The sequence below is a fragment of the Artemia franciscana genome, chromosome 12 (genome assembly GCF_032884065.1).
Source record: "Artemia franciscana chromosome 12, ASM3288406v1, whole genome shotgun sequence".
NCBI classification, from domain to species: Eukaryota; Metazoa; Arthropoda; class Branchiopoda; order Anostraca; family Artemiidae; genus Artemia; species Artemia franciscana.
Genome location: NC_088874.1, coordinates 35,680,140 through 35,708,099, shown reverse-complemented (window position 1 = coordinate 35,708,099; position 27,960 = coordinate 35,680,140). Strand labels below are relative to the sequence as shown.

Here is a 27,960-nt window from a genome sequence, read left to right as displayed (position 1 = left end):
TTAGTCAGTAAGCTAAAGCATGATTGCGAAGATGGTGGGTCAATATAAAACTAATCTTGAATTAAAGGTTGAATTAAAAAGGTTCAAGAATTAAAAACAAAAAAGGATCCTGGAGCATACAGAAGAAATTCTGGAAGCTCCATTCAATTACACCAATTACAAAAAATTTTGGACGGTTGAGTATAACCAAAACTACTTTGCAAAAACATTTATTTTTATATTGGGCAAAAGATTTCAAACACAAAACATTTGTAAAAGTGTTGAAGGTGTCATTCTATCATAATTAAATGATTTAGCAATCATTTCCACCAGATTTGACATATTTTATATTAATTTGAGGTTAGAATAAATTGAGAAATCATCTAACCTAGTCTGGTATATAGGAAGTGATTAAATTAGGCCTAGAGGAATCTTTGGTTAAATTGCTCAGGTAAGACTTCGGAAAATGTTGTATTCATGCTGTAAAAGCAAAATCATCTGTAAAACAATCTAAATGATAAGACTTTGGCTATGTTGAGTTGCCCTAAACAGTGAGTAAAATTCTAGTTTAGATTCTTTTTGCTTTAAATTTGGAATTGCCTTACAGGGCTATGGTTAAATTTTAAGGTCAAATTCTAGTTTAGCTACTTTTTGCTATATGGAAAGGGGTTAGGATAGAAGAATGAAACTTTCAGTAATCAAGCCTTAGCTAAGAACATACTCTGGGAATGTATTGCCAAGCTTCTGTGTTAACCCTCTTCTGATTTTTAAGTCTTTGAATTTTGCAGAGCCTACTTGACCAGGTAAATTTATAGCAAACCATATAACTGGCTTTTGTATAAAGTAAATATACCACTTGATGCCTTTTTTTATGTTCTTTGCAAATATAATAATTGATTCTACCTTAAATTGATAGGCCTACTTAAGCTCTTAAAAATGACAAATTTTCAAAAAATTATGACAGTTCATATAACTAACTTACCAATAAAGCAAACATACCACTTGATGCCTTTCTAATGTTCTTTACAAATATAATATTTGTTTCTACCACAAATTCAAATTTAAGCCCTTTTTAAAGCTCTTAAAAATGAACAAATTTTCAACTAAAGTACAAGTTATCCATCATTTCCAACAAAATAATACTATGTTTTCTCTGCACTGTTTTCAACAAAATAATATTACATTTTCTTGGTACAAAGAAGAAAACACCATAACATTGGTAAAATTTATTTTATCCAATTTAATTATGGAAAATCAGTGCTTGTAAATAATATAACATTTAAAAAAAAATGAATTTATAATGAAATGGTAAGTTTTAGTCCAATGTTTTAAAGTTTGAGACCAATGTTTTAATCATTTTTTATACCCCACACTTAGCTCATTTTTAAGAGGTCAAAAAAGTGCTTAAATCTGAATTTAAGGTAAAAGCAATTATTATATTTGTAAAGAGCATAAAAAAAGGCATCAAGTGGTATATTCAGTTTATATGAAAGCCAGTTATATGGTTTGTTATAAATTTACCCTTGACTGGTCTATAACTATTAAAATTTTTACAAAATAATATTTTACCTTAAATTTCAGCTAGCAGTTTCTGTTTCTCTAGTTTTAGCTCTGAAAATGCATTTCTTGTCACTAGTGTAGAATTTTAGCCATATCAATGTTTTTTCTCTAAGTTTAGGAAATTTATTTGCAAATCTTTGAATTAAAATGGAATAGTTATGGACATCAAGTCATGGCTAATTGTAAAAAAAGCCAAGACAGATAGTCCAACTGAGTAAGAAAAAAAAACCTGGCATTAAAGTTCACGAATTGGGATTCAGTAAGTAATGAGGCTGAAAATTCTTTTCTTGTACATCCTTTAAGCAGAAGATCTATGTTGCAAGGGTTTCACTTTTATAACACAAAGATTTTTAAGGGTCTGGGCCCTCTAGAATGAGAAGGAGTAGATTTATATATTTCAAAACACCTTCCTGTGACATAGTTTAGTCTGTAGACCCATCCCCAAAAGTTTCATTTTCCTAACCTAACTCCTTTCCATGATAGTAAAAAGTAGCTACACTAGAATTTGGTCTGAAAATTTATCCTCAGTGCTGTAGGGTAAGGCTAAAATGTAAAGAGTTCTGCTGAAGATATAACACATGTTCAAGCATCTAGTAATAATAGTAATTGGATTAACAATGCTTAGTGACCACTAGGGTCCCTGCAAGATCTTGCTTTAGCAAAGTTTTATCTCTGGGTCCCAAATTACCAAGCTAAGGTCAGACCTAGAATATCAAAAAGTTGTAACAAAGATTTCCAAGTATCTAGACAAGTTTTGGAGCCTCAGTGTAAAGGATGCTACCAAAATTCAAACTCTTGACTTGCCCTAGGAATGTTTTTAGGCCTTTGAACTCTATGGTTATAAACAATTACAGTTTTGATTAAACCAGAGTCTCAACTAGTCAATTGTTTCATGCATAAGCACTTTTCATGACAACCTGGTTTGCCATTGTTTCATGCAAAAACAACAGTTAAGCTCAACCATGCCCAGTGGTTGAGATCAGATGGTCTCTTTGGTTGATGCAAAAGAAGACCTTTATCTCACAAAACACTCGGATTGGTGATCCTACTTTTCAGATAAGTAATCAAACTCAGGGATATATTGAAATACAAGAAAAGAAGTGAAGATAAAGCAGTATTACTGAGGATAAGTGATGTCAATGTTGTACATTTTTTAAATAGATGTGAAATTCTTTAGCCTAAGGAGAACACAAGGAAAGTGTAAATAGTGAAAATAATGTTAACTCTTCAGTGACCTGTAAGTAACCTTATGCATATTCTTTTGGATTTAAAGGGTTTTTAGTGGGCTAGACTCATCTTGCAAAGGCTACTAGGCTGTGCTACACATAGTGTATTTGAATGAGAAAGGTATGTATGTTTGAACTTTTCTTTCCAAAAAGACAGAGGGTATTCAGGTTAGCCTTTCTAAGAATAATGAGGAAAGTATTGAACTAAATCAAAACACTTTGTGTGTATACAGATTGTGAAAAGGTTACAACAAAGGAATGACTGAGTACATTACTTTGGAAAATTCTGGAAATGATAAGGGAGAATGATCAAAAAGTGTATACAACTACCCATTCCATAAAAACCTTAACTGCCCTGGGAATACCTTAGAACCCTTGCCCATGGGCTCTGGGGGATTATGTCCACCCTAAAAACAATGTTATATGATTTTTGGACTATTGGTAAGAGTCAAAGTGATTGGGGAAGCCACCCTCCTGCCCCCTTTACATTTTATTTTCCACAAATGCATACAATAAAATTTTTTAAGATAGCCATTTGTTCAAAAATTGTCCAAAGATCATATTATAAGCCCTTTTGGGCGGCAGAATCCTCAAGAGTCTGGGGGTAAGGGTTATCAGTTATGCCCCAGGGCATATAAGATTTTTTATGGAAGGGTGGTTGTGTGAACTTTAGAAGAGGCCTGTTTGATTTGATATGTATAGTTCTAGTTCCCTTCTAAAAGTCAAACATGATGGAGAACAACTAGCCCCCCTCCCTGACATCCTTTTTCCCCAAAACACATTCAACTAAAATAGCAAGATAGCCATTTTGTCACCAATAGTCTAAAAATAGTATAACATTGGCTTTTGGGGGACACAATTCCCCAGATCCCACTAGCAGGGGTTTTAAGTTATGCCCAGGACATATAAGGTTTTTACGAAATGGGTAGTCATATCAACTTTGGTTCAGATGGAGCTCATTTGGCTGGAAGTTGGAAGTTTAGTGCCCTTTTTCAAAGTCAAAAGTGAATGGAGGGACAGGAACCCTCTCCCTCCTTCCAAGCCAATCATTTCTTAAAATATATCAGATTGAAATTTTAAGAGTGTTATTTTGTTCTGCATTGTTGAAAGGTCCAGTATTGGGGATGTCAACCTCCCCACAGTCCTCAGGACAAGGGGTGGAAGTTAGGCAATTTGTTCATTGCTTAAACACAGTGTATTTTAGTGTGGAACTAAGTCAAAATACATTATGTGTGTATGGATTGTCAAAAGGGTATAACCCAGTAATAACTGACTTGACTTGACTTAACGCTCTTGCTCAGCAGGGTCACCAGCGTAGAGGGAACTGGTTGACAGTACCATCAGTTGACTCCAAGTAGCCCTGTCCAGGATAAGGATGGGGCCTTATTTGGGTTGATGTTGTGGCTGAGCTGGTATTGGTTAATTTCCTCAGCCCATCTAGTACATGGCCTTCCTGAAGGGTGATTCCAGCCATTTTCCAAGGGATTGAAGTCTGAGATGATCCTTGCAGGGGTACTTAGCAGGAGATGGAGTAGGTGGCCATACCACCTTAGAGAGCAGGCTTCTGCTTGGGCAGAGAGTTTTGCCAGCTTGACAGTCTTCAGGATCTCAGTATTGCAGATCTTGTCATACCATTTAAAGCCTTTGACTCAACGCATGCGTCAAGTCTGAACAGTATTGACCTTTCTTAGCTGTGTCTGGGTTATTGGCCATGTCTCAGATGAGTACAGCATGATGCTTGAGACTATGGCCTTGTAAATTTGGGCTTTGGTATGACAGCTAATTTGCAGTTTGTTGCACACTGCGCTCAGGAGTCGTCCAAACACAGAGCTTGCCTTGGCTGATCTGGCTGAGATTTTGGTGTCAAGTGTGCCACTTCAGGATCTAATTGATCTGAGATATATGAACTGCCTTACCACATCAACAGTTTGGCCATTAATCTCAACAGTTGAGAGTGGTGCTGATGTGGTCTTTTCTATGGGCATGATTTTGCTTTTTTCCAGTTGATTTGCAGCCCAACTCTAAAGGCTGTGGAGGCGAGCATCTCGAGTGCAAACTTAAGTTGGTCAAGATTGTCACTAGGGACAGCTACATCATCTCCAAAGTCAACATAGAACAGAGTCCTCCTGGCACTATCTGAGTATGTTAATTTGGAAAATTCAGGAAGTGATAAGGGAGATGATCAAAAAGGTAATATTTACAAGCTATCAATACTATTATAACTACCATCACTACTACTACCACACTACTTCATTTACAGTATTAAGGGGAAATATGGACTATAGACACTATGTGCATGCACATTGTCAAAATAGCATATCTCAAGAATTGATTTGCGTATTAAGTTGAAACTTAAAGGGGACACTTAAAAAACACAGAGAACAATTAAAGGGGAAGATATGTCAGCAAAAGGCAATGTTTGCAAACTACTGCTAATAGTACTGTTACTGCTACAACTGCGTGCAGGGCTAATAGCATCGAGATGAAAATTTCAATAAGTATATAAGCATACAGGTTACCAAAAGGACATATCAGCTATGTCATAACAATGCCTTTTTGTATTAAGTTGAAACTTTTAGGACTTGATGAGAGGGATATTCAACTGGCAAAAGGTTACTACTGCTGCTGCTAGTAGTACTATTGATATTCAAGTCTACTATTAGTATATCAATGCTGCCACTATTACAACTATGCCTAAGGGTATTCAGGTGAAATTTTGAGGGGGTGGATGAACATAATCAGAACACACCCTATGTATGCAAATTATCAAAAGGTTGTTACAGCAATATCTTAGGAACAGTTTGGTGTGTGAAGTTGACACTAACAGGGCTTGTTGTGAGGGATCTTGAACCATATGAAAGTCTTTGCATTCTAATGCTACTGCTTCTGCTCATACTGCTGCTACTGTTACTATTGTCACTACCTCTATTACTGCTACCACCACTAAAGCTGAGGCTACCACAATTAATTCTACAGCTAATACTACTACTACTACTACTGCTATTAAAACTAAGGACATTGAGGCAATCAGTTTTGGATATATAGAAACTGTATTGTATGGAACTAAATTGAAACACACTATGCCCACGGAAGTTGATGCATCAGAAATGCTTCAGGTATGGTTCATGGTATGCATTAAGCTGAAACTTTCAGCGTGTGTTGAAGGGGATGTTGAAGAAACCAAAGGTGCTATGGACATACTGCTACTAATGCAGCTACAACTATTGCTACTGCAAAAGCTAAGGGTATTAAGGTGAAACTTTTAAGGAATATTTAGGCTGATATTGAACTGAACAAAAAAAGAAAAACTATGAGCATGTGGACTTTCAAAAAGTTCACAAAGCAATATCTGAAGAACAGCTTTTATTATTAAGTTAGACCTTTAAGCGTAAGTTGTGGGGGATCTTAAACTCGCCAGAAGGCCCTACATGTATATTTTTAATGCTACCACTACAGCTGCTATAATTAATGCTGCTAAATGTATTAAGCTTAAACTTTTAGGGAAGTTTAGGAGTTCAATTAAACAGAAAAACTGTATGCATGCAGGTTTTCAAAATGGCATATAAGTAATATCTTAGGCAGCACCACTCTATAATAGCTAGTAATATCTTTGAAACTTTTAAAGAAGCTAATTCAATTCAAAATTAAAAGTTCTTGTGTCCTTTTTATGAGTAATAAGTGATTAGAGGGTAAGCAGCCCTTCTGTCAAGTCTCTTCATTTTCCAAATGCATCCAGTCACAATTTTGGGAAATAGTTGAACATTCCAGCAAACTCTAAAGTAGTCAACCTCTACATGACTTATGGAGTGTTTCTCACTTTTTCGAAAATGAAAATCTGATTCTTTTGATTTATCTATTGGTATCAAAATTCTGTTTTTTAGACTTTCGGTTACTATTGAGCTGAGTTGCTCCTTACTTAAAGTTTGTTACCCTGAACTGTGTGATCTGACTCAAGAAGCCATCACCTTCTTTGTGGTAACTAGTCAATAGCTTCATCATACGCTCAAATCTTTGCTTTTTGTGGCCCTCTGTTAGGAGTTTCTTGACCCAAGGGGAGCATGAATTCCTAAACAGTTGGTTTGCCTAAACATAATATTAAAGCATTGATCTTTAGACTTCAGGAAATTCATTTGATATACCTGTTATTGTGAAGGCCCTGTTTTAAAAAATCCTTGCTTCAGCTGAAACCACTAAATTATCTGTAATCACAGAAGGGCAACCAGAGCAGACCTTGTCATGGATGTTGTCATGGCCATATTTGAATTCTTGCACCCATTTATGCACTTTGATTTCACTACTAACAGTATCACCATATACTTTGGAAATCTGTCAATGAATTTCTGCAGCACCCAAGTTTCTTGCTGATAAAAAATGTATCATTGAGCAAATATCACTGGTATTAGGCTTTTTAATATTCTTAAAAATTCTTATGACAACCTTCCTGCACATAGTGTAATTTGATTTTGCTTGACATTCTCAACGTTATGTACATAGATGTACATAGTGTTTTTTTTGTTTTTTTTTTAAGATATTTCCAGGGCGAATTGCACAATAGGCTAAACAGTCTTTACCTCGTAGGCTGTGGTGCCCTGGCATTCCTGGAGACATAGTTATTTCTCAGATCATTAGACTATTTTGAACAAAATGGCTTTTTTCAAATTTTCGAGAAGTGTTGAGGGAAAAGCAACTAGAAGGGCAAATGGGTTGCCCTTCATCTGTTCTTCAACCTACCCTGTAAGTTTGAACTGAATACCCTCACGTGTTCCCTAAATATTGCCAAAACGTCTTTTGAGAACCAGGAGGGAAATATCATGTTTTTTTCCATCCCTCTACATTTTTTCAAAGTTTCAGCTTAATACCCTAAGCCTTTTTGAGACTGAGAATAAACGATGCCCCCTTTCCCTATAAAAATAACTTACATGCCAGAAATGGGTATCTGTATAACTTACTTCCCTTGTCTTGGGGGCTGTGGGAGGTTAAGTCAACTTCAGATAAATAGCATTTTAACAATTTGATTATTTTGAAGAAAAGAGCTACCCCAAAGTTTTGATCGGATGCCTCTTGGGGAAAAGGGCATGGGAGAGGGCTGATAGCCTTCCAATCAATTTTGTCTCTTAAAAGGACACGCGAACTTTCAAATTTGACAAGCCCCCTTCAAACTATACAACCATAATTTCAATCTGGAATGAATCTGGAAGAATAAGATAAATAAGAACATGTTGAAACCTAATGACTCCTTGCCTTAGGCAATGTATGCTTGCCTCCGAATAAAATAAGCCTGTTGTTTTTAACAACTTTTGACAAATTCAGTCCCCAAACCTGGGGCTATAGGGTTCATACTGTCCTTAGAGATATGCTTGTTGAGCTATCTGATAATTTTAATAAAATTTGCGTCTGAAAATTTTTATCAAATGTCATGGAGGGTTCTGAGTGTCAGCGTATTAAAAAGCATACTTCTTTGGGGGGGGTATGCATCGGGAGTCAGTTATGACTCTTAGTAAGGTTTCTAAAATTCTCAGGTAAGGGCTCTCCAAAATTTCTACAATCACCCCTTACATCCTAAAAACACTTGGTGAAAAAAAATATGCAAAAGGCACATGGTCTTTAATTAAGCAGCACTGTTGCCTTTTAAAAGCTAGGCTATAAAGGCTTGAGTATATAAAGTTTACACTGTTTTTTTTTTTTTCAAAATGTAATTCCAAATCGTCACAATGAGATACATTTCCTAAATATGGTGATTCTTTGCTTTTATGCATTAGCCTATTTTCATTAGCCAGTTTCGTATGACTTTTTGTTTAAAACAGTTGTGTGTTTTTATGTCAAATTTCTTTTCTATTTGTCTCATTGGCTCATTTGTACTTATGACTGAGAACCAATCGAATAATTATCAATCACCCCCCCCCCAAGAATTTATTTCTATAAAAAAAATTATCCATTTTTTTTACAATGGTTGCAAAAAACAAATTTAATCCACTGTCACAAGACAACTTTAATAACAATCTAATTAAATTAGTTGATTAAGCAGTCAGTTCATCAGACCAGTTAATGATATCCACCAATCGTTTGATTAATTAATTGATTGCCAATTATTAAATAACTAAAAATGGGACTTAATAGTTTTCTATTTTGGAGAGTTACAGCTCTTTTTGTGCATGGATGGGGCTTAGCATTCTAACCTTCTACAAGTTATTTTGTAACAATATTGTTATTTTGTAACAATATTATTGAGAATTAAAATGTGTAAGCTATCTGGTGTTTGTATGCTGCTTAACAATTTTTGAAATGAACTGTCATTTTGAAATAAGTCTCACTCCTCATCAGTGAAATTTCGAATATGGTTTCTTCCTATATAAACCCAAAGACAAAGTTTGACAAATACACAGCAGCTTTCTCCCCAATGTTTGAAATACTTATATGGGATCCTTCCTTTGGTCATGATGAAAGGCCTACCCTCCCAAAGACAAATACCCTAAACAAACACAAGACTATACCCTACCAAGACTATACGCTAACCCAAAGACAAAGTTTGACAAATACACAGCAGCTTTCTCCCCAATGTTTGAAATACTTATATGGGATCCTTCCTTTGGTCATGATGAAAGGCCTACCCCCCTTCCCTACTGGTATCTATTTACGCATGCCAGTTAGAAGCTTTTGGCTTGCTTTTAAGGGGCCAACATCTCAGCAAAATGTTTTAAATACAGCAAAGTGACTTACAGAACTACATTAGTCCAAATAGTAAATACTACTCACTAGTATGAATGCTGTTCAAAAATCGCTCTTTTCTTTTTATGGCACATGGTATTTACCAAGTGACATATAGTGATCGCAAATTCTCTTGGTCTGTCTGTCCCGGCTTTACTAGTTTAGGCACTTCCAGATAAGCTAGGACGATGAAATTTGGCCAGTGTATCAGGGACCAGACCATATTAAATTAGAAATAGTCGTTTCCCGATTCGACCGTCTGGGGGGGATGGTTAATTTAGAGAAATTAGAAAAAAATGAGGTATTTTTAACTTACGAGCAGGTGATCGGGTCTTGATGAAATTTGATATTTAGAGGGATATCGTGTCTCGGAGCTCTTATTTTAAATCCTGACCGGATCCGGTGACATGGGAGAGAGTTGGAGGGGAAACCTAAAATCTTGGAAACGCTTAAAGTGGAGGGATGGGGATGAAACTTGGTAGGAAAAATAAGAACAAGTCCTAGATACGTGATTGACATAACCGGAACGGATGTCCTCTCATTGTGGGATGTGACAAGTTTAGTTGTAGTTGGTCACTATGAAAATGGGATTGTCAATAAATTAGTTTTGAGTGTAAGAATTTCTGTCCTTATTTAGCTTTTATCTTCCAATCAGTTTCTAGGATTTGTGCTCCTTTATCTACTTTTGAGGGAGTGATACCATGTAATTATTTACTGTATAATTATGGTATTGTATAATATTTCCTTAATATTTTAGATTGTACAGATTTCTCTCTACAGGCTCTACTACAACCAATAATTTCCTTAATATTTTAGATTCTAGAGATTTCTAGTCACCTGGAACATTCAAGAGAGACTAAATTTTAATTAGACTCGGTTGGTAAAGCATGGGAACACCTATGCTGTCTGACATCTTTGGTGTTAAGCAAGGTAATGTGCTAAGCAAGCAATTTAAGTAGGCAATTTAATTACAAAAGTAGGAAAACGGTTCCTTTCTCCCTCTGTCTTTCTTTTTTATGTATATGGATAATTTTTTTTAATATTTTTTTTAGTGCATGTTTATTATATTTATTTCTCTGTTTGTGCTGTTGCACTGGTGATTTCTTTTTTCATTATATAGTATCATTTAATATTTCCTTAATATTTTGGATTCTAGAGATTTATAGTCGCCTGGAACATTCAAGAGAGACTAAATTTTGATTTGACTCAGTTGGTAAAGCATGGGAACACCTATGCTGTCTGACATCTTTGGTGTTAAGCAAGGTAATGTGCTAAGCAAGCAATTTAAGTAGGCAATTTAATTACTAAAGTAGGAAAACGGTTCCTTTCTCCTTCTGTCTTTCTTTTTTATTTATATGGATAATTTTTTTTAATATATTTTTTTTATGGTGCATGTTTATTATATTTATTTATCTGTTTGTGCTGTTGCACTGGTGATTTCTTTTTTCATTATATAGTATCATTTAATATTTCCTTAATGTTTTGGATTCTAGAGATTTCTAGTCGCCTGGAACATTCAAGAGGGACTAAATTTTAATTTGACTCAATTGGTAAAGCATGGGAACATCTATGCTGTTTGGCATCACTGCTCTTAAACAAGGTTTAAGCAATTTAAGATAATTTGCAGCTTATTTCCATTACTTTTGCGCAAAAAGTATGAGACTTGTAACTATTCCCTATTTATTTCTGATACTTTAACCTGAAAAATAATTTAAACAAACTGTAAAACTAAAACTGTACTGTTTTAAACTAAAACTAAACTAAAACTAAACTGTAAAACTATTATTGATCAAAAAACTCTTTGCAAAGAAATTTTCGAAATTCGAAATTTCGAAATCTTGCTTTTCAAACCCTTTATGTAATTTGATAAACAATCACCCACAAATTAAGTATTTAACTCTCTTTTTTAATTATTACAGTTGAAAAGGCTTTTTTTCTATTAACTTGAATAATGGGATGTGGAGAAATTGCAGAAATTTCAGAAGCAATTAAAGAGCTTAATTGTTTGAGAGCATGTCTAACACCTTATCTTATATCAAATCTTCCCTATCTCTTCGTTATCAAGCTTTTACTGATCATAAGTCATGCCTTGCCCAAGCTTCCCTGCTCTTTATTCTGCAGTATCAAAGTATTGCAGATACGAATTATACTTTTAATTATCTACATACATTCTGTACTTGTCTTATAAAACTACTAATGTTTTCAAAGAAAATAATAACAGTAATACTTACCTCCCCGTGGCTCTTTGCGTATGGTTTTGTTCAATAGTGGACTGGATATCTTAAGATTCACCAACCTTTTAGCTTTTTTATTTAAAAAGGACGCTAAAGAGAACCATATTCATTCAACTGAGCAATCTTCCAATATTTAAAACCCCGTTGAAAACCCGATCATCTCTGAAAAAAAAAGGTTATATATCTATGCTACTCATGCAAAAACATGATTGTTCTTGTTAATTTATCAGGTCGAGGCCACCAAGTCAGCAGTCTAGCCTTCACCAGACTAAGTTTTCATTGTTCACTTAAACACCCGTGTAAAATTCTGTGCCCCTTTTGCATTGAAAAAGAAACAGAAGATTCGTTAGGATTTCAGGTTCTTTTTCGAAATTCCTAAGAAATGTTAATGTAGAATATAATACAGTAAAACTAGATAATACTACTAATAAACTAAACTAGATAAATCTACTAAACTAGATAAATCAGTAAAACTAGATAAAACTAGACAATATAATACAGTAAAACTAGAATTATTAGCACCTATTGTTAATGTATTTGCTTTGAATTGGATTTTGCTTCATTGTTGCCTACTGAGGCTATCGTAAGAAGGATAAATTAAGACGGAATACAAACTCCCAGAGTCATTATAGCTTTCTTACAATTCCGTGTCATATGATGTATGGCAGTATGATATAATTTATATAAATTCAATTCAGGTAAATTTAGATTTACGTTAAATAAGATTTAACTCTATCCGTCTTCGAAGTACATTTTCAAATATAGAATACATGGTTTTCTAGATAGAAAATTGGCTGAACATCTTAAAGCAAAGTCAATTTCCAAGTTTTTAAAGAAAGTCTAGAACTAGGATGTTCAAGTTTCAATTATTACTATCAAGTCAATCAAGTTTCAAACATTGTCACTCGAAAAAAAATGGAAGTGAAAACTGCAAGAGAAAATTACTAGTGGACCTCACACAAATCTCAGGTGAGCCGCAGTGGGGCCCGCAACCATTAAATTGAGCTTCCCTAGTCTAGAATCTGTCCTAGGAAAAAGGTCAATTGATATCATAATTCTCTGAGATTGAATGGATAGAACTGAAATTAATGAAGCTCATGATAAAACCATCTTTTCATTTTGGAGTGTGTTACAGCAGTAGGCTTTTCACAAAGTTTCTTTCACGTTTATGGGAATATTATTCAAACGATTTGTCTTATCTAATTATACTACGAATATCATTATAAAAAGCACTAAGTCTTATTTTCTTTCTCAAAGACCTTCTTATTCTTCAATGATTTCATTTCTGTCCTATTTGCAGATATAGATGGTTTATTCATTTTCGCTTTTAAAAGTTTTAAAACAAGATAAATTAATATTGAACTGATAGATTTAGGTAGTAGAAGCACCTTGAACATCAGGGAAAAATTGACCTGAGCAAATGAGACGAAATAGGGAGCATAGAACATTCTTCAATTTTGCCATTAACTAGGGTCACCTTTTTAGCTGATGATAAGGTTTCAAAGCCTTTATATCCGAAAAAAAATATTAATGTGGAACATACTATGAAGTTTAACAGACCCATATTTTACTCGTGTTACTTATGTCAACAAGAGCTAAGAGCTCATATGCCACTTGTGACGAGCCAAGAAGAGCTAAGAGCCAAGAGCTCATATGGTATAAAAACGAGCATGGATTAGTTTAAAAAACAAATATCCGTTCAAAGTAAAGAACAAATTTTACGCTTAAAACGAGCAACAGTTTTTGTGTTGTGGCTGTTTTTGTGATTTGGCTGTTTTTTATGGCACTTTGTATTAACCAAGTGACATATAGCAATCGCAAATTCTGTCGGTCTGTCTGTCGGCCTGTCGGTCCCGGTTTTGCTACTTTAGGCACTTCCATGTAAGCTAGGACGATGAAATTCGGCAAGCGTATCAGGGGCCGGACCAGATTAAATTAGAAATAGTCGTTTTCCCGATTTGAATATCTGGGGGAGAGTGTGGGGCCCGTTAATTCGGAAAAATAGAAAAAAACGAAGTATTTTTAACTTACGAACGGTTGATTAGATCTTAATGAAATTTGATGTTTGGAAGGATATCGTGTCTCAGAGCTGTTATTTTAAATCTCAACCGGATCTGGTGACATTGGGGGAGGAGTTGGGAGAAGGAAACCTAAAATCTTGGAAAAAACTTAGAGTGGAGGGATCAGGATAAAACTTGGTGGGAAAAATAAGCACAAGTTCTAGATACATGACTGACATAACCGGAACGGATATGCTCTCTTTGGGGTAGTTGGGTGGGGGGGGGGGGGGTAATTCCGAAAAATTAAAAAATGAGGTATTTTTAACTTACAAACGGGTGATCGGACCTCAATGAAATTTGATATTTATAAGGATATCGCGTCCCAAAGCTCTTATTTTAAATCCCAATCGGATCTGGTGACATTGGGGGGAGTTTGGGGGGAACCTAAAATCATGGAAAACGCTTAGATTGGAGGGATCGGGTTGAAACTTGGTGGAAAAAATTTTTTAAAATAAAAATGGGAAAAATTGGAACGGACCCGCTCTATTGGGGGGGGGGGGGTAATTCTTAAAAATTAGAAAAATGACGTATTTTTAACTTACGAAGGAGTGATCGGATCTTCATGAAACTTCATATTTAGAAGGACCTCTTAACTCAGATCTCTTATTTTAAATCTCAACCGGATCCAGCGTCGTTGGGGGGGGCAGTTGAGGAGGGGGGGGGCGGAAATCTTAGAAAATACTTAAAGCGGAGAGATCAGGATGAAACTCGATGCGAAGAATAAAAACCTGTCTAAGATACGTGATTGACATAACAGGACCGGATCTGATCTCTTTGGTGGATTTGGGGGGGGGGGGGTAATTTAGAAAAATAAACACTTAAGTAAAAAACTTACGAAAGGGTAACCAGATCTTAAGGAAATTTGATATTTAGAAGGATCTTGTGCTTTAAAGCTCTAGTTTTAAATTCCGACCAGATCCTGTGACATTGGGGCGAGTTGGAGGGGGAAACCGGAATTCTTGGAAAACTTGAAAATTTGGGTATTTTTTTTTCTTACGAATAAGTGATCGGATCTTAAGGAAATTTGATATTTAGAAGGAATCCATGTCTCAGAGCTCTTATTTCAAATGCCGACCAGATCTTTTGACATTGGGGGGAGTTGGAGGGTGAAATGTTGGAAAACACTTGGATGGAAACACTTGACGATGAAAATTGGTAAGCGTGTTAGGCAGCTGCACAAATTGACTTGATAAAGTCGTTTTTCCAGATTTGACCATTTGGGGGGGGGGGCTAAAGGGAGAGGAACAATTAGAAAAAATGAGGTATTTATAACTTAAGATCGGATCTTAATGGATTTTTATATTTAGAAGGACATCGTGATTCAGCTCTTATTTCAAATCCTGACCGGCATTAAGCCTCTGATTTTCCTTTTAAATTAATCTATTGATTCTTGGAATTTTGTTAGAGCTCATACCATATGAGCTCTTGGCTCTTAGCTCTTCTTGCCTCGTCACATGTGCCATATGAGTTCTTAGCTCTTGTTGTTCAAAATTTAAATTTTAGTTTGAAACTTCTAAAAGAGCATGATATTCAAGACTGAATATTCTAAAACCTCCGTCTAATGGTAGTCAACTTAATTAATTTGAGCTCTTTTTTAAATTACCATAAATTTGTTTTGTTTATAATCCTTTGCTATTATCATAACCCAAACTAATAGTCAAGTTTTTTGTCACTCATCATCGTGTGGTGAGTCACTAATCGGCTTGAAATGCCATATTTTTCTAACCAGACATTTTTTTTAATACTTCCTAAGCTTTCTGTTACTATAGGTAGTTAGTATTCACTAGGAAGCAGCTATTGGTTCAACCCTGATGAAGAAGTTTTTTGACAGAGCCTTGGATAATTGACCGTTATCCTCACAAAATGGTTTCTTTTCCAAATCTAATGCTTTTCATATTTTGTTTTTTTTTATAGTTTTTAAATCTTATTTGCTTTTGAGATTTTTTTCTTACTTTATTTTTTGTAGAAGCTGAAGAAATATCCTCAAATGAAAATAAGGATATATTTGGAAGCACACATCCCATGCTATTGATCAAAGAAGAGGCCAAACTTTTTGTTAGCTCTACTAGCATCTCTGGAGATTACCCTCATAATGCTGACCATGTTAAACTTGAGTCAAGCATTGACGGAGACGAAGGTATGCTTCAGATATCCCTATGTTTTTTTTTTGTGTTTTAACTCGTCCAAAATGAGAAGGCATAGCTTAAACTTTAATTAAAATTGTGGTGGGGTGAGAAAGATAAGTGTCTATTGCATCTGAGCGAATTTGTTGCATTTGAAAAAGAGTTAGTAAATGATAATACCAGATTGTTTTAATTATTAAGACATAAAATTTTACATCCCATTGTACCCCTGAATAAAACGACAAACTGAATTTTATTTGTAACTTTAAAATATGGATTTAGCTCTACGGAATTGGAATAGTATGCCGTTTATGGCACATATGCCTTAATACTATTCCAAAGTACACACTCTGTAGTTTAATCATTTTCTTCTAACCATAGTTTAGCTTGGTTCTAATGCAATAATATTCCAAAAGAAGTGGATAATTTAGATGGGGCCAAGTCCTCAAAGATTATTTCAAAGATTTTTTAGTCTATATATTTACGAGCCCTGTAGATTCCCGAAGAGGATTTCCTTCGAATTTCCTGGGATTTCAGTGATTATTGGTTGATCCATCTATTTTCCAAAAATATCAGGCATCTGATAACAAACAAAATCATGCTAGTAATAATGGCATCTGTCTAGGACCATTATCATCTACTTGTAGATTGTGGCTTCCAAATCATGTCGAAAGGAGCAATCAATTTGAGTTACAAATGATGTAGGGATTTGTAATTCATGGCTGTAGTTTCTCAGTCTCCTAAAATCTTTATCCATTAAGTAAAATATATCTCGAATCTATTCAGTCTCCTAGATCCGCATTAAGTAAAATAGTTCCAGCTTTTAGCTTAAAATAGAGCATATTAAAATCCTTAGGCTTCAAAGGAGGTTGGATCTTGGAGCTTGAAAGGAAGTTGTAAGCAGTGGCGCAATTTGGGGGGCATGCCCCCTGATTTCTAGAGGGGTCCAATTTCAACTACGTATTTTCTTTGTTTTTTCGTCCTTGTTCTACTTTTTTCTCTTTTTTACTCTCTTTCTACTGAGAATTATTACGAAATAGCAAATTGAAGATACTCAACGATTATTGCATTTCAAGAAAGTATCCTGTTTTTGCCGTTCTCCCTAATTAGTTTATGGTCACCTTTTTGCCAAAAGGCTTTTGGCAAGGGTTTGTAAAGTCGTTTATTGGGTCGGAGACATTGAAATGTCTCCAGGGATTAATGAAACAGTGTTTTGTGAACTTTGAAAGTAGACTTTTCCTTGTTAGATACATAATTAAATTCTCAAGTTCTGGAAAATGTCCATTTCCTAGATGACTATATTAATATTATAAAGTCTGAGTATTTGCAGTAATTCCCAGTATTTGCAGTAGGCAAATTAAAATAGGTCAGTTCCTGTCTCATGTTTTGATGTTTATTTTCTTGTTTTAGTGAATATAAGCCACGTCTTAGATTACTTGAGTCAGTTCTAATTCCGTTTCTGTCCTCGTTATATGAACGTTTACTGTATTATATGTTTAAATAAGCATGATCATACTCTACACATAAACCTTATGAAAGTTAGAGACGCTAGTCATCTTTGACCGGTCGAAACCTATATTGTAGGCTAACGCTACCTTAAGACTCTAAATAAGAGAGCACAGAGAAAGTCACACTTTACAGAGAGAAGTAGAAACTTTACAGTTTAGTTGCGTTCAAGCTCAAATTGGATTATTAAAACATGGGTTTATCCGGTGCGATTGGTACAAAAAAGGAAAATAAAAGCCCAAAGGAAAGAAGAAGAAATAAAGATGCAACGACGATTGGCCTCGTTTTTCAAACCGACTGTAAGTAAATCTACCACACTTTAAATTTTGTTTCGTCGACCAAGTTGCTTAAAACAATCAAAACTTTAATTTAAATTAATTTGTAAATATGAAAAATAAAGATTATTTTCAAACAAAAGCGAAACAACTTTATTGCTTGTTTTCCTTTATATAAATAATTCAAAATCGTCAAGATTATTGATAACTGTAAAACTGAAAATTCTTATCGTTCATTATATGCAGGATTGAAAAAAAACTACCAGTTTCTTTTCAGAATTTGTAACACTGGGTGTAATTTTCAGGTTGGTTTTATGTGGAATTAAATAAAAAAAAAACAAGTTTTTTAACTGCAAGTAAGGAGCGACATTAAAACTTAAAACGAACAGAAATTATTCCGTATATGAAAGGGGTTGTCCCCTCCTCAACGCCATGATCTTTACGCCAAAGTTTAACTCTTTCTCACAGCTCTACTTTTTAAAACAATAAAAAAATTTAATTTTTTAAAAAGTAAAACAAAACTGGGCCTTGATTTTGGCTCTGGGACTATCCAACTGAGTAATATATGTTAGAAATTGTGAACGAAACGAAAAACAAAATTTTGAACTTGTAATCATCGCTAGCACAAACTTATTCTTCGGCCTTGGGTTTAGTTGTATTAAACAGGGCTTGATCTGGGTGGGGTTGGGATGTACGAAGGTTCATTTAAACGAGGGGTCAGTTACACGCACACCTAACGGTTCTTGGTAATGTAAGAAAAAGTAATAAAAATATTGCATAAAATTGACTGAGGAACCTTAATAGGGAAGAATTATAGAAGAATTAAATGTATAAATAACTAAATGTATATAGGATACCTCCATAGGAGGGACAGACCAATTGGGGTCCATAATACAAACTGGGGCACCCTCAATTAGGTCCATAAATACAGGTGGAGGAGGAAGAAGGCCCCTCAAATTTGCACTCAACAGGGCCCAGCGGCGTGACCATATGTTCCGTGAATTACAAACCTTTTCCCAGTAATGGTTTAAATTGCATGGTGACAAAGAATACCATCATGGGAGGATCCTCTACAGGAAGACAACTGAAGGAGGGCGTAAGATCCAGGTCTGTGAACAACAGCCTCTGCAAAGGGCTGCCTCGACCCTTTCGGGGTACCTGCAAGACTGGGGACATTGCGGTCAACTCTATTCCCACTTAAGGAGTGGCACCCATAGAGGAAATTATAGCCTAACGACACAGTATTATAGTAAACGACACAGCATTCGCATGGGATTCTGATCAATAGATAAATGTTCTGGGCCTGGTCTGATTTGACGGGAGCTTTCGGGCTGAAAATCCTCTGCCTAGCTAATTTATCTACTATGGGCTGCCTCCCCGTCGTAGCATAATATTTGTAGGCATGAACATATAATGAGTCGGAGGTGATAGGCTTGAGACTGTCTGTGGATTATTTTGACTCTTGTTGATAGAATTGCATCGTCAAGTGATGAAAACCATGTTTTGACCAAGATGGGCCTAGGATTGAACAAAGCCTGCATTGTTCATACTGGTGGTCCCAGGAAATCCTTGCTGTCCAGTTCTAAGCCGGCTTAATCGCTTCGTTGTACACTTGAGAGGATATTTGATCCCCGTCCTGCTCTGGTATCTGGGATCATTGCTTTTCCTGAGGCCAAAATAATTTCACTGATTTAACAAACATGAAAATTGGAACTTGGAACTTATGACGTTAAAAAATGACTATCTTATCGACATTTTAACTGACGGATTCAGACGATTCGAACTGGACTTTTTAAGAGTTTCAGGAACTTATATCCCAGGGGTAGGAAGCATGAAATCAGGTGATATAGGATTTTTTGTTTCTCAGGCAGGAAGGATAGGGTATATAGACAGGGAGTAGGGCTCATGATGAATAAAGAACAAGAAGCTATTAAGTGTTGTTTAGGCTGGGAAGATATTAGTAATAGAATAGTAATTGCTCATTTTGATACTAAAAAGTTGAGGGTATCAGTTGTAGCAGTATATATCCCTGTAGAACCGACTGACAGAGATACTAGTGACTCAGATAAATTTTACTTACAACTACAGGAGGAAATAGACAGGATCACAGGTAGAAATATAATATTTTACTAGGATTTTATAACGCCCAGGTCGGTAGAAATAGGGATAGATGGTATCCTAGCCTAGGTAAATTTGGTGTAGGAAAAGAAAACAGTAATGGCTACAGATTTTTGCAATTTTGTAGGTATGACAATCTAGCTGTAACCGATACAATGTTTGGTTATAAAATGGCCCATAAGCATGCTCTTAGGTACGCTCTTGAACTATATTTCTATGTATTTCTCTATTGTTTTAAATTAATTTATTTTTAATTAAAACTTCATTACTCTATAGGATAGTGATGCTAGGACGTCAAGGGACAACCCGTCGGCAACCGAAGTTTTACCGATAAACGGCAGACCCGGCAGACCCTGGACATGAGACAAATTTCTGAGGAGATGAATTTGCGCGAAACAGAAACGGAGGAAATGGCTTCCAGAACGACCAGTACAAATATGTCCGTGAACCCATATGATAACCCCTGTCAACCAGTTTTGACTGACTATCCCGCCACTACCATCAGGAATCGCAAACGAAAATTTAACAGCTGCTATTTCGTGACATACCCATGGCTGGAATATTCAATTGAACAGAACTCGGTGGTCTGTTACAATTGCCGACACTTCAGTGGATCCTTGCTAAGATCAGGAGAAAGGTATGGAGCTAGAGCATTCATTGACGTAGGATTTGGAAAGTCGAAAGACATTTTCTGAACTGATACGGCAGCACGAAAACAGCAACCGACACAAAGCATATACCATTTCTTTGACTCGTTTTAAAGCTATTGAGACGGAGGCGGCCGAATCTGTTGCTTCATGCCTCTCCAATGAACGCGAAAAGGAAATACTAGAGAATAGACAGTACGTAAAAGCTCTACTAAAAAGTACAGAATTACTTGGACGACAAGGTCTTGCGTTTTGTGGCCATGATGAAGGGGGTCTAGTGCCAATCAAGAAAATTTCGTAGAGACAGTACATCTTTTAACAGATATCAACCCGGACTTGATAAAAAAAAAACTCTCGTAAGGTCTGGCCATTATATGTCACACGAGTACCAAAACAACTACCAAAACAACTACATTTAGGTCATAAAAATGGAATCAAAAGGTCAATCGCGAAAGGAGTCAGAGAAGCAAAATAATTTGCCATTCTTGCTGAAAAGACAAAAGACATCTCGAAAAAAGAACAACTCGCGATCTTAGTGCGCTATGTTCCTGACCTAAAATTCAAAGAAAGGGCCATAGGTTGCTACCACATGTGCAAGGTTGACGCTGAGAGTTTGACCGACTTCATTTACAATGAAATAAAGGTTATCGGCCTTGACTGGTCAAAGGGAGTTTGGCAGTGCTGTGACGGGGCCAGTGTAATGAGCAGACACTTTTCAGGAGTACAGGTCCGTCTCCGGGAAAAAGCACCACAAGCGGTGTACACACATTGTTATTCCCATAAACTTATCCTTGTCATTGGCGATTGTATGCAGAAAATACGAACTTCATCACTATTTTCAGTTTTGCACAGTTTACAGTTTCATCTCCAACAGCAACACTCGATACCAGTTGTCCATCGAGGCCCAGAAAACTGCCAATGTGCCTGTGCTAACGCTTGAAAGGGCAATAGTGACATGTTGGTCTTACTGGTATAGATCAGTGGCTAAGATCCTGGTTAGATATGACTCCATACTTGCAGTTCTTTGCATGTAGTTCAAGGATCAAATGACAGTGAGGTCGCGGCTGAAGCTATGGGCCCTAAGAACCAGCTAGAGTCGTTTTCCTTCATATTCAGTTTGCATGTCATTCACGAAGTTTTTGCAGTGATAAACCCTCTTTCTGAACAACTACGAGCAGCAGATCTGGTCATCTCAGAAGCTTGCACTTTAATCAGTGCAACAAAGAACGAACTGAGGAGAATGCGTGATGACGAGTATTTTCGTGTCCTATACTGCAAGTCTAAAGAGATGGCCATTAATGTTTGAGCTGATCTGTTGGAAACAAGTTCTCTCTCTTCAGCCATACATGCTAAATCGAGTTCAGAAGATATCTGGAAGACTAAGACACTATTTGACGACAACAACAATAGGAAAGCACAACAACAGAAGACAAAATGCGGAGAGAGTTCTACGAGGTTTTGGACAGAGTGTTAAATGAGTTTAAAGAGCGTTTTTCAGTCCAGCTGCCAGTGCTAGAAGCCACACGGTGCCTTAATCCCAAATCCAAAAATTTTACGTGCTCGGATTTATTTATTGTTTTCGCAAGATACTTCAATCAGGCGAGAATTCAAATTATGCAGCTGAAGTGTCAAGCTTTAATAGCTCATACTTTTGTGTCGCAGCTTCCACAGAAACTGACAAACGCTTTAAATGTCTTCGAAAGCCTCGGAGAATTGAAAGAAGCTTATTATGAGCTTCTTAAAATCATTAGGGTAGTCCTCACATTCCCGCTCACAACGTGCTCAAATGAACGTTTTTTCTGTGTGTTGACGTTTGTGAAGGACTACCTCCGGACACCGATGGAAAACGAGCGACTTTTGCATTTGCTGCTTATATTCTCTGAGAAAGCTGCAGGGAAGGAGCTCGATTTTGAGAAGCTTGTCGACGACCTCGCAAAAATGAAGGAAAGAAGATATCCATTGCTGAAATAACTGTACGTAAGTTTCTGATTTATATAGTAAATGTTTATTTTGGTACTGTTTTTGGTCTCTAAATAAGCTGGAAAGTGCCAACCCCAAAGGTATTACGGTACCTATGGGCATTTTCAAAAATGTTACAATTTTTAAGGCTGGACAGGGGCCCAAAATCGATGTTTGCCCCCCCCCTAAGGTTTTCTGAAATGGCGCCGCTGGTTGTAAGTATCCATCAACTGAAAACACCTCTCCGAATACTCCTATAGATGAAGATTCGGGGAAGAAGATACAGAATTCATAGGGTTTGGCTCATTAAAGGTTTCCTGGAATACAAATGTATCATTAAAATATACCTGTATTCTGGAGAGTGCCTTCATCTCTGAGGCAGAGCTCTCTCCCGCATTGGGGCCTGTATATGAAGTTCCAAACTAATGCTAACTGCAAAGATTTGTAATTATTGCAAAAATTATTGTAACTATACACTATGATAACTATTGGCCAATACTGATTGCCATATTCCATCTTTACTCTTGCAGAAACCTTATAAACGTCAATCATTTGTATAGGTGATGAACCCATCTAGAACTTACAAGTCGTTTTATTAGGACCGGCCTCTGGACAATATTATTCCTGAGTTATTTCATGTGACTATGTCATCTTAGTTTGGAGCTAAAAACAATTCCCAACAATCTCACTGAAGACTCCTAATCTAAATTAGAAGAGAGCTATTAAAACAATTCTTGGTTTAGGCTATCGATTAATTCGGAAAAATTAGAAAAAAAATTTAGGTATTTTTAACTTACGAACGGGTGATCGGATCTTAATGAAATTTGATATTTAGAAGGATCTTGTGTCTCAGAGCTCTAATTCTAAATCCCGATCGGAGCCGATAAAATTAGGGGGAGTCGGAGGGGAAACGGGAAATCTTGGGAAACACTTAGAGTGGAGATACCGGGATGAAACCTGGTAAGAAAAATGACCACAAGTCCTAGATACGTGATTGACATGACCGGAACGGATCTGCTCCCTTTGGGGTGTTGGGGGAGGGTTAATTTGGACAAGTTGGAAAAAATTAGGTATTTTCAACTTACGAACGGGTGATTAGATCTTAATGAAATTTGATATTTAGAAGGACCTCGTGACTCAAAGCTCTTATTTTAAATCTGGACGAGATCCGGTGACATTGGGGGAGTTCGAGGGGGGAACCGGAAATCTTGGAAAACGCTTAGAGGGGAGAGATCGGGATGAAACTTGGTGGGAAGAACAACCAAAAGTGTTAGATACGTGATTAAAATAACCAGGGTGGATCTGCTCTCTTTGGGGGAGTTTGGTGGGGGGGGGGACATAATTCACTAATTCGGAAAAATTGGAAAATTGAGGTATCTTTAAATTACGAACGGGTGACTGGATCTTCCTGAAATTTGATATTTAGAAATACCTCGTGTCTCAAAGCTCTCATTTTAAATCCTGACCGGATCCAGTGACGTTGGGGGAGTTGGAGGAGGAAACCAAAAATATTGGGAAACGCTTAGAGTGGAGAGATCGGGATGCCTGACTTCACCTGTGTCTGACACTGGTGACTGACTTCAGTATTTGTGATCATGAATATAAAGCCCAAATGATCCATGGTGTAATAGATTTTCAAATATATATAGATCAAGCAGAAAAGGAGTAAGGATGGGTCCTGAGGAGTAAGGATGATATTTAAATAACATGATTGCTTCGCTAAAATACATAAAACCGAATTTGAAGGAAATAAAGCACAAATTTAAAAACAGAAATAAACATAGAGTGAAATCACGTTCCACTTTGGAAAGAAAGTTCTGACGGCCTAATTGTTAATAGAACTTATGATTAAAGCCCTTACCTGATCAAGAGCATACCCAGAATTTTAGCTTCGTACTTTTGAAAATAAAAGTCTTTAAAAACGCATCAAAAATTTGTTTATTTAAACTTGTGCTATGTTTTTGGGAGTCAGCCAAGAAATAAATAATGAGGTAAGAGTCACTGAAATTCGTTTTATAATAACCGTGTAAAGCTAAAAATGTTAAAATCATGACTTGTGTAAATTAAAAAAATAGTTACAAAACATTACAAGTCTGTGATTTTAAGCGAATTTTATGTTATTATAGTTCTCCTTGTTGCAGTTATGCCTGATAAGGATGTGAGCAAACTAAGACTTGGATTACCTAGCATTCCAGGTCTTGCAAGAATATGTCTAAAAAAAGGAATAAAATTGAACTGTCAAAGTGAGATACCAAGTCACATTCACGTATTTTCAGAAAATGATGTAGCCAAACAGGAGGTTTCTCATACTGGAGAAAGACGTTTCGAATGTGATATATGTAAGATATGTTTTGCTACAAATGCCTGTTTATCTCGTCACAAAAGAACTCATACTGGAGAAAAACCTTTTGAATGTAATATATGTGACAAAACATTCCGTCAAAAATCCAACCTATTTATTCATCAAAGAACTCATACTGGAGTAAAACCTTTTGCATGTGCTATATGTGACAAAACATTCAGCCGAAAATTCAACCTATTTATTCATCAAAGAACTCATACTGGAGAAAAACCCTTTGAATGTAAAATATGTGACAAAACATTCCACAAAAAAACCAGCGTAATTATTCATCAAAGAACACATACTGGAGAAAAACCTTTCGAATGTTATATATGTAAGAAATGTTTTACTTCGAGTGAGGGTCTATTCAAACATCAAAGAACTCATACAGGGGAAAAACCTTTTAAATGTCATATGTGTCAGAAATGTTTTGCTTCAAGTGCCAATTTATCCCGTCATCAGAGAGCTCATACTGGAGAAAAACGTTTTGAATGTGATGCATGTGGAAATTGTTTTGCTTCAAGATCCGGTTTAAAATATCACCAAAAAACTCATACTAGAGAAAAAGCTTTCGGATAAGATGGATGTTAGGAATGTTTTATCTAAAGTGCGAGTTTAAATGACCATCAAAGAACTCATATCAGAGAAAAATCTTTTGAATTTGATATATGTGACAAAACATTCAGCCAAAAAGCCACCCTATTTATTCATCAAAAAACTCATTCTGGGGGAAAACCTTTCGAATGTAATATATGTAAGAAATGTTTTACTTCAAGCTCCGGGTTATCATATTATCTAAGAAGCCATACTAAGGGAAACCCCCTTTGTATATATCAGAGCGTAAGGACGTTATATGCTTATTAAAATGCTCATGTTTGATTTATCAAAGAAATTATGCTAGAGGAAAACTTCTTGTTGTATGTAATTTTGTGCTTGCAGGAATATTTTTATCAGCAATTCCATAAGATAACTTTTTTAATTTCCACAAAGCCTAGGCACATTTATAAATATATAAACGGAAAATTTGAATTCTTTTCAAGCTTTTATTAAACAATTGATATGTTATTTTATAAAAGAAATATTACTCAAGAAGTACATTCCGTCTTTAAAACTATGCACTAAGACATGAGATATTCAGAGCTAAATTTGACAATCTGATCGAGCTTAGAAACTATTTTATCTGAACCGTCTACTCTTCTGAGTTTGTTTTGTATCTGAAATGTGCTTTTCTTTTCAAGAAAAGAAATGTTGTTTTTGTTATTTTTCTTTGTATATATTTTCAATGTTGTCCGTGTGCTTTGTTCTATTTCCTTAAATCCTGAAAAAGCATCAAACCCTAAAAAAAAGCTGCTGCAACAGTGCTAACTAAAATAACAGTATTTGTAACAGCGTTGTCAGGTGGCAATTGATTCATATAAGCTTAAAGATGGTTTGCATTTGCAAATATTACAACATCTATGCATAAATCTTCTTAGGAACCTTTCCTTTCTCAGGAAGCTAGGGGTGGGGCACAGATCCATAGACAAGTGTGCACGACCATTCAACCTGCCCTCTCCTATCGTATTTCAGAGGTATGAATTAAGTGGCTTTAGAATGCTAATTGAAAGCTCTGCAGATGCCATGATGATAGAGACTAAACTTTTCCTAAGCTATCCCTTATATGCCGTTTTGACAACTTGCATACATACGGTATGTTGTTGTCCAGATAACCTTCCCCCTTCAATAATCCTTAAAAATTTCTCTTTCATACCCTGAAGAAAGAAAAAAAACAGGTCAAACCAATGCAAAAGCAGTAAATTCGGTAAGTGAACAACTTATGTTTGGTTAGAAACAGATTTTAATTTCTTAGTTTGACTTGGGTTGATATGGTGAAACTACCAAAACTACTGAATTCCGCATTATACCATATCCGTTCCAGAAAATTCACTAGGATTTTGGAAAAAGGAGGGGAATAAAATTAAAATTTTATGCGAAATTTATCCAAACTATCTACTTTTTTTCAAGTTTGCAGACGATTTTGTTGTTTCAGTTTAGCTTTAAATATTTTTGATGACTGCGTATCACTAAGAAATTTTCATCGCAGAATTGTAGATTGTACTTCTCAATTTTTGACATTTTATATTGGATGTCGAAATTTTGGACATTCTTAAGATCAACTGTAGCTAACCCGGTTTTCTATGATTAAGTAAAATTATTAACTTCGGTCCTAATTTTGCCGAGTCTCAAAATGTTCGAGCTACTGCTCCGCCCTTCCTCCGGTGTAACGGTCCTGCCTGTTGGGATTGAGATAGGGAGCAGCATCTAGAAGCATTGTGGTTTCCATTGTTCAGACCTGGTCCTAGTTAGGGCCTCCAAATTCAATTATTTTATGTTTGTGCAAGATGTTGTTTTTTTTTTCCTTTTTTCTCGTGTTCTTTCCTAAATGAACCGAATCTTTTTTTTTTATGTTAGTGCAAGATGTTGTTTTTTCTTTCTTTTTTTTTCTCTTCCTCTTTCCCAAATGAACTGAACCTTTTTGTATGTTTGTGCAAGATGTTGTTTTTTCTTCTTCTTTTTTCTCTCCCTCTTTACCAAATGAACTGAATTTTTTTTTAATGTTTGTGCAAGATGTCGTTTTTTCTTCCTTTTTTCTCTTCCTCTTTCCCAAATTAAATAAAAAAAACAAGTTTTTTTAACTGAAAGTAAGGAGCGACATTAAAACTTAAAATGCACAGAAATTACTTTGTATATGAAAGAGGCTGCTTTCTCATCAACGCCCCGCTCTTTACGCTAAAGTTTGACTCTTTCTCTCAATTCTTCTTTTTAAAACAGTAAAAAACTTTAGCGTAAAGAGCGGGGCGTTGATGAGGAAGCAGCCTCTTTCATATACGAAGTAATTTCTGTGCGTTTTAAGTTTTAATGTCGCTCCTTACTTTCAGTTAAAAAAAAAACTTGTTTTTTTTATTTAATTTCTGAACGTTTTTGAATCAATGCATGTTTTGATTTTGGCTCTTCGCAGAGGAATAATCAAAACGAAATTTGCATATTTTTTTTTTTTTTTTTTTTTTTGGCTAAATGGCTTTCTCATAATTTTGATCGAATGATTGATGGCTTTCTCATAATTTTGATCGAATGATTTTCAGAAAAAAAGAGCGGGGGACGAATCCTAGTTGCCCTCCGATTTTTTGGTTAATTAAAAAGGCAACTAGAACTTTTAATTTTTTACGAATCTTTTTATTGGTAAAAGG

At 35.8% G+C, this 27,960-nt stretch overlaps 1 protein-coding gene across 5 annotated transcripts; it reads left to right on the top strand.

Annotated features, from left to right (window-relative positions):
• Positions 1-3: 3 nt before the first annotated feature.
• On the top strand, positions 4-27,384 carry LOC136034046 (zinc finger protein 664-like). Of its 5 annotated transcripts, XM_065715127.1 has the most exons (5): positions 4-339; positions 10,287-10,400; positions 10,627-10,733; positions 15,731-15,901; positions 24,534-27,384. In XM_065715127.1, exons 3-5 carry the CDS (start codon positions 10,691-10,693, stop codon positions 25,310-25,312), a joined length of 993 nt encoding a protein of 330 aa, XP_065571199.1. In that variant the 5' UTR covers positions 4-339; positions 10,287-10,400; positions 10,627-10,690; the 3' UTR covers positions 25,313-27,384. The 5 variants fall into 5 exon arrangements, with proteins under 5 accessions (XP_065571199.1, XP_065571198.1, XP_065571201.1 ...); XM_065715126.1 differs by lacking the exon at positions 10,287-10,400; XM_065715129.1 differs by lacking the exon at positions 10,627-10,733.
• Positions 27,385-27,960: the final 576 nt, after the last annotated feature.

What these genes read in the sequence shown, in the direction of transcription:
- LOC136034046 (XM_065715126.1), top strand. Translation starts at nt 10,691, where the DNA reads ATGGGAACACCTATGCTGTCTGACATCTTTGGTGTTAAGCAAG. An exon ending in CATCTTTGGTGTTAAGCAAG is followed by an intron (nt 10,734 to 15,730) that starts GTAATGTGCTAA and finishes TATTTTTTGTAG; the next exon opens with AAGCTGAAGAAATATCCTCA. An exon ending in AAGCATTGACGGAGACGAAG is followed by an intron (nt 15,902 to 24,533) that starts GTATGCTTCAGA and finishes TCCTTGTTGCAG; the next exon opens with TTATGCCTGATAAGGATGTG.